Source organism: Orycteropus afer, unplaced genomic scaffold (assembly GCF_000298275.1).
Source record: "Orycteropus afer afer isolate SDZICR_OR568_19922 unplaced genomic scaffold, OryAfe1.0 scaffold00572, whole genome shotgun sequence".
Lineage (NCBI taxonomy): Eukaryota > Metazoa > Chordata > Mammalia > Tubulidentata > Orycteropodidae > Orycteropus > Orycteropus afer.
Window position 1 is genome coordinate 1,237,735 of NW_006922159.1, and position 7,010 is coordinate 1,244,744.

General features: G+C 48.3%; 1 protein-coding gene across 1 annotated transcript; it reads left to right on the top strand.

Annotated features, from left to right (window-relative positions):
• Positions 1–3,028: 3,028 nt before the first annotated feature.
• KISS1 (KiSS-1 metastasis suppressor) lies at positions 3,029–6,752 on the top strand. Its single transcript, XM_007956024.1, has 2 exons — positions 3,029–3,131; positions 6,445–6,752. Exons 1-2 carry the CDS (start codon positions 3,029–3,031, stop codon positions 6,750–6,752), a joined length of 411 nt encoding a protein of 136 aa, XP_007954215.1.
• Positions 6,753–7,010: the final 258 nt, after the last annotated feature.

Sequence of the window (7,010 nt, forward strand, 5' to 3'; positions counted from 1 at the left end):
TCTGGGAGCCCTCAGGTGTGTCTGAATGTGTGTGTATTTGTGTTTGGGGACAGGCAAGGGACAAGCAGTGGAGGAAAGCAAAGCTCTCATGTGATGTGCATGGTACCACTGTCCCTGACTGGGAGGGTGCATAGAGGGAAAGGGGAGTATGGAAGAAGGAACACTGTCCTTCCAATGGTACAGCCTGCCACCCCTTCCTCACTGACCATAGACTTCTACACAAAGCAGCCAGAATGCTCCATCTAAGATGCAGATCTACACACATTCCTCCAAGACTCCTCCTGGATGAAGCCTCTGTGTGCCCCTGAGGGCCAGCTCCGCTGGGGCTCACTCTCCAGCCGCATCACACTCTATCATCCAAAGCTCCACACTGTTGTCTGCTGGCCAGCAATTCTCTCCCCAGTCCCACCCCAGCTCTCAAGCCCCACTGCTGATGGAGCATCCTTTGCTGGTAATGCTTTTATATACCTTTATTCACCTGGTCAAGGAGCTCTGGTGGTGGAGTGGTTAAGGCATTTGGCTGCTAACCAAAAGGTTGGTGGTTCTACCCAACCAGCCACTCTGCAGAAGAAAGATGAGGCAGTCTGCTTCCGTAAAGATTTATAACGTTAGAAACGCAGTGGGGTCTCTGTGAATTAGAATCCACTCCATGGCAGTGAGTTTAGTTTAGTTTATTTATCTGGCCAGGAACCCTGGTGGTATGGTGGTTAAAGCACTTGTCTGCTAACTGAAAGGTTGGTGGTTCAAACCCATCAGCTACTCCATAAAGATTATAGCCCTGGAAACCCTATGGAGCAGTTCTGCTCTATCCTCTAAGGCCATTATGAGTTGGAATCAACTCGATGACAATCAGTTTATTCATCTGGCCCACTCACGCTCAGGTTTCACCTTCTGCTGAATACCTGCCTAGACCCTCCAGGTCAAGCTCCTGTGGGCTCCTGCAGCAACCTGTGTATTTACATGCCTCCAGAGTATTTTTCATGGTGTTATGTCTAAATAATCTGTTTCTTAGTCAATTTCCCATGATAGACTAAGATCTCTAGGGGCAGCACTCCTGTGTCTTCGTACACCTGTGCACTCTTAGCACCCAGCAGAGCACCAGCACCTAGTCAGTGCTCATGGAGTGATTCCTGAGCTACCCTGGACCCCATGCATCCATGTTCTGATTCAAAAGAGAAATAGTTTTATACTGTCCTCCCAAATGGATTAATCAGGAGTCCCTAACAGGCACAAACAGTTAAGCACTGAACTACTAACTAAAAGTTTGGTGGTTTGAACTTACCTAGAGGTGCCTTGGAAGGCAGTCCTGGTGATCAGCTTCTGAAAGGTCACAGCCTTAAAACCCTATGGAGCAGTTCTACCCTGCACATGTGAGGTCACAATTAGTCGGAATCAAAATAGCCTCGAAGGCACCTAACAACAACAATGGATTAGCCCTGCTTCTACTCCACACCCTGCTCAGGCCTTAATGCATCTGCAGAAAGCCCTGGACTGGGCTTCAGGAGGTCACACAATTAAAGTCTGTAAAATACAAGACCGTCTGAAAGAATAGCTGGTGGCCAGTCTGCTCCAATGCCCTTACTTTAGAGATGGATCCAGGAGGCCAGAGATGGAGGGTGACTTGCTCATGTCTCACAGGGAGTGAGGGCAGAGCTGTGGCCAGATCTGAAGACTCCTGATTTCAGTTCAGGATTCTAAACCTATACCCCAGTCATGTGCCTAGAAGGAGTAGGGTGAGGACTGAGGGTGGGGGCAAGAGCAGAGGGGTGGATGGGGCTGAGGAGTGGATAGGCACAAATGATGGAACCCCCAGGTGGTGCAAACACACTCGGCTGCGAACTGAAAAGCTCGAGGTTCAAGTCCATCCAGAAGTGCCTGGGAGGAAAGGCCTAGTGATCTAGTTCTGAAAAACATTAGCCTTTGAAAACCCTGAAGGACGGTTTTACTCTGACACACATGAGGTTGCCATGAGTTGGAATCAACTCAAAGGCAACTAGTGCTTTTTGGTTTGGGCCCAAATGATACTCTGTCCCCTCCCTCTCAGCCCCTTAGCCCCAGACAGGGGCTCCAGGCTTTAGGTCTGATGAGGGCACCCTTTTTGCTCAGCCTGCAGCACCGTCGGTTTGTCTTTAATCATACGTTTGTTGGATAACCTTGAAGTGCCCATGACTTTTTCAAAGAGAGATTAGAACTGGAAGCTGGAAGGTGGGAGGTGTGGGGGGAGAGCGTAAGAGGGTGAAGGATGGTCACAAGATGCAACTTCCATCTCAACAGCCAAAATGATGAGGCCAATTAAATTCATATTCTCTCAGGGCCCATGGGTAATAGAATATGGAGACAATCAACCTGATAAATCTGGAAAAGATTTTTCTTTTCCCTGATTCATAAGCAATAAGGCTATTTAGTGATGCTCTCCAAGGCTGTGAACAGCTATGAGAAAGCACAACCTATCGCTTCCTTGTTCTTGGAAAAGGAAAAGAATTACGTTTCTATTACAGAAGGAGGGACTGGACCAGGCTCAGGCTGGTACATTCTAATGGGGAGAGTGGTGCACAGGATGTATGGAGTCACACAGAGCACAGCACAGAGGGAAGAGGTGCCTGCTCCCAGACTCCAGAGAGAACTTTGGACCTTGAAGTTCTCCAATCGGTGGCCTGAACCACTCGCAACCCACTCACTTCTCCTACCCTCCTCTCAAGCAAATGGTACCCTGGCCATTCCCAGTGAGTAGTTCTGCCCCTTCCACCAAATTAGCATCTTCCTTCCTTCCTTCCTAGCCTTGCTGGCCTCGTCTTCTTGAGGAAGTCCTCTTAGATGATCCTCACCTAGCGTCAGTTCAGCTTTAGCTACACTCTATCGCATTTCCATGATGCATCCCTCCGCTGCGAGCCACCAAAGACAAGCAGGCGTCCTTTCTCAGACTGCATATGCTCTCAGCACCCAACCCACAGCTGATGCCTGACCTAGTTCTTTCTCCCTCTCTGTCTCCTCCTCAGGGCACTTCTAGGGCCCATCTATTCTCACCAGGATGAACTCATTTGTTTCTTGGCAGCTACTGCTTTTCCTCTGTGCCACCTCCTTCTGGGAAACAACAGAAAGGGTGGCTCCTGCCAAGGATCCTCGATCCACAGGTATGAACTGTCTAGGAAAGGATGTGGGAAGGAGGGAGCTGTTGTAAATTAAGATTTACCATAATTTTCAGACTATAGCTAGTCTATTGATATGAGTTGAACACTGCATTTAATGGAAACCTAAGATTGGCACATATGCAACTCATTCAAGTCCCATTAACTGTGCAAGTTAAGGATGGTTTACCATTATTATGGGCAGCAGGAAGGAGGAGCCCTGGTGGTGCAGCAGAAAAATTCCAGGCTGCTAACTAAGATATTTGTGGTTCTAACCTACCCAGTGGCTCCACAGAAGAAAGACCTGGAGATCTGCTTCTGTAGATTACATGCAAGATAACCCTGTGGGGAAGTTCCCCTCTGTCACTTGGGGTCACTATGAGTTGGAATTGACTCCATGGCACCAACAATGACCATGAGCATCAAAAGGCTCACAGAGGTTCAGGAGCTTGTTAACCCCCAAGCGTCTTCACGGTTTCTTCACATTGTGTTCTCTGCTCTACAACAACCACCTCTCTATGCACATCTGGTGGGAAGACACTTACTATGCAAGTTCTTTCAGCAGTGATCTCAGACCCTCTATGGGGAATTTGGAAAAAAAAAAAAATGAACCAAAACGAAAGGACAGGGCCTTAATACCTGCCAAGCTTATGAGTTGAAACTGATGGGCTCGAGAATTTGAAGCCCAATGAGGTAAAGAAACTTCCCCAAAATCACTCAGCCAAACACTGCAGAAGCCCAGCAGGTGCCAGAGCTCCCCAAGAGCATGCCTGCTGAGTGGTATGAGCAGAACAGTGCTGGTACCCAGGTCAGGACTCCTGGGTTTTAGTGCTGCTTGATTGTCAGCTTTCTGAGCAAACTATAACCAATGGCTTAGCCTCTGGACCTCAGTTCCTCCATCTATAGAACTAAGAACATATACTTTTGATATTATTGGACATGCCCAAAGAGAACATGGTCCTGAGTGTCTTTTTCTAAAAGTGTCTTCTCTTCTGGGATCAGGTGTTCATTCTGGGTGAGGGAAGCTGTCCCTCCACTTCCAAGGACACAGAATTTTTTTGGCAGAAGGGTTTAGGTGAGGCCACAACCAATAGCCTGGGCAGTAATCCTAACTACAGGATAGTGAGCTTAGTTGGGAAGGCTGCCATCCTCCCTACCCATCTTAACCTGGCCCTAGGTAGGGTATGGGGTAGAAGGGGCTTCCCAGGTAGATTTCTATTAACTCTGGACCTGCACACACTCTTGTTCTCCAAAATGTGCCAGGGCACTGAGGAACAGGGTTCAAAGGCAACCCTTCCCTCCAACACACACACTGAACTGAAGGACAGTTTTACTCTGACACACATGAGGTTTCCATGAGTTGGAATCAACTCAAAGGCAACTAGTGTTTTTTGGTTTGGGCCCAAATGATACTCTGTCCCCTCCCTCATTTCCACTGATCGCTTGCCACAGTTGGCTGGGACTGTTGTCTACCCTGAGTGAGTTCTACTATCTTAATGCCAACAATGATAGTGAATTCAATGAGCCATGCATTCCGAGGGCCTTTCTAAATTAGCCTTGCAAACCCTCAGTATAAAGGGGAGAAATTATACCAGGAATGGGGTGGTGACTCGAATAATACCAGTTCTCCATTGAGTCCTTCTATAGCTTATTCAAAACCAAACCCATTGCCCTCGAGTTGATTACAATTCACAGCAGCCCAACAGGACAAAGAACTATCCCATAGGGTCTCCAGGGCTATAATCTTTAATCTTTATGGAAGCAGATTGCCACATCTTTCTTCTATGGCATGGCTGGTGGGTACGAACCATAGAATTTTCGGTTAGCAGCCAAGTGCTCAACCACTGCATCACGAGGGCTCCTTATAGCTTATTCTGAAAACCAAACCCACAGCCATCAAGTTGATTCTGACTCATAGTGATACTTCAGGACAGAGTACAACTGCCCTGTAGGGTTTCCAAGACTATAAATTTCTACGGGAGCAAACTGCTTCATCTTTCTTCCACAGAATGGCTGATGGGTTTGAACTGCTGACCTCTTGGTTAGCAGCTGAGTCTTTAACCACTACACCACCAGAGCTCCTTATTATAGCCTATTACCAAAAATAGCACTGCCATCAAATCAATTCCAACTCACAGTGACCCCCATTTGGGTTTCCAAAGCTGTAAATCTTTACAGAAGCAGATTGCCTCATCTTTCTTCCATGGGGTGGCTGGTAGCTTTGAACCACTGACTTTTTTGGTTAATAGCTAAATGCCTTAACCACTGCACCACCAGAGCTTCTTCCTACAGTTTATGAGAAGGTCATAATTACTGTTATCAAGAGAACAGAGCTAGATTTCAGGAGAGTGTGGGCACAATAGATTTAGCTCCACTGCTCCACTTTCTTGATTTCTATTACTAGATGCTTTTCCTTGGACTTTACATAGTTACAAGCATTTACTGAGGCCATACTACATGCAAGGCACTGTTAAACCATTCTCAGGGATAGAAATGAATGAACATTGCCCCCACCCTGACCCAAGGAGCTCACACCCAATAAACCAAACCAAAAACCAAACTCACTGCCATCGAGTCGGATCCGACTCATAGTGACCCCTCCTTGGGTTTCCAAGACAGTATCACTACAGAAGTAGATCTCCCAATCTTCTTTCCAAGGAGTGGTTGGTGGGTTTGAACTGCCAGCCCTCTGGTTAGCAGTCAAATGCTTTAGGCACTACGCCACCAGAGCTCCTCTCACACCCAGTAGAGAAGCCTAATGTAGTGCCAGCTAATGAGCCAAGAAAACACCAGTTGCCATCTTTGACCCAAAGACATAGGGTCATATAGTTAATTCTTATGTGTGTTAGAGAAGAGTTGTGCTTCATAGGTTATTCAATGGCTGATTTTTCAGAAGTACATCACCAGGCCTTTCTTCTGAGGTACTTCTGGGTAGACTAGGTTAGCAACCAAATGGGTAACAGTTTGCACCACACAGGGACTCCTATGAACCAAGAAGAGGAGCGAACGCTTTGGTTTTATTTAATTCTAAGTTATAACCTGTTTGCTTCCCAAAAGGAAGGGATTTAATGTAAAAGATATTTTAGATAACTCTGGTAAACATTTAAAATCAAAGTCATGTTGAAGGAGGAGGTACCAATCGGCTAACCACCTAAGCTAAGAGGGTCATGATGGTTCTGCAGGCACTGGGCTTAGATTCTCCTAGAAGCCCAGGAACAAAAGGGCAGCATAGGATGGGGATGTAAGCAGGTGTTCCCGGCTGCCTGAACTCACGTATCGCTGCCTCATCGAAGCCTTTTCCTGTGGCTTTCTGTCCTAGGCACGCGCCTTGGACCCGTTGCCCTCCAGGACCCCGGGGAGCAGCGGTGCGCAGAGAAGAAGCCCGGCCCTGCCCTGCTGAGGCCTCGGGAGGCGTCGTGGTGCTCGCCCGCCGAGGGCCCTGCCGGGCCCCAGCGGCCAGGCCTCTGCGCCCCCCGCAGTCGCCTGACCCCCTCACCCCGGGGCGCGGTGCTGGTGCAGCGGGAGAAGGACCTATCCGCCTACAACTGGAACTCCTTCGGCCTGCGCTACGGCAAGCGGCAGATGGCGCCGCCCGGATGGCGCGGGCGAGGCGCTGGCAGGGGCTGAGGGTGGAGGGGCCGGACTCTGAACTTCAACCAGGACCCAGGGTCAGGGCTTGCAGGCTCTGAGCTGGCGCAGGGCTAGCGGGAGGGAGACTGGCATTTCTGTCCTGAGGCAATAAAGGAAATGCTGCCAACTCCTCAGCCTCTGATTTGTAGCTAATTCATTTTTGCAATCAGCCTTGATAAGGTTCTTCCCCTTTTTTCCTTAATTGGATCTTTAGTTGGTTTTAAGATTACTTTGGTGTTATCACGATCAGTGCTT

Excerpts from the sequence above, each read along its gene's own strand:
- KISS1 (XM_007956024.1), top strand. The coding sequence starts at position 3,029 with ATGAACTCATTTGTTTCTTGGCAGCTACTGCTTTTCCTCTGTGCCACC. Across the intron at positions 3,132-6,444 it reads CAAGGATCCTCGATCCACAG|GCACGCGCCTTGGACCCGTT; the intron begins GTATGAACTGTC and ends TTTCTGTCCTAG.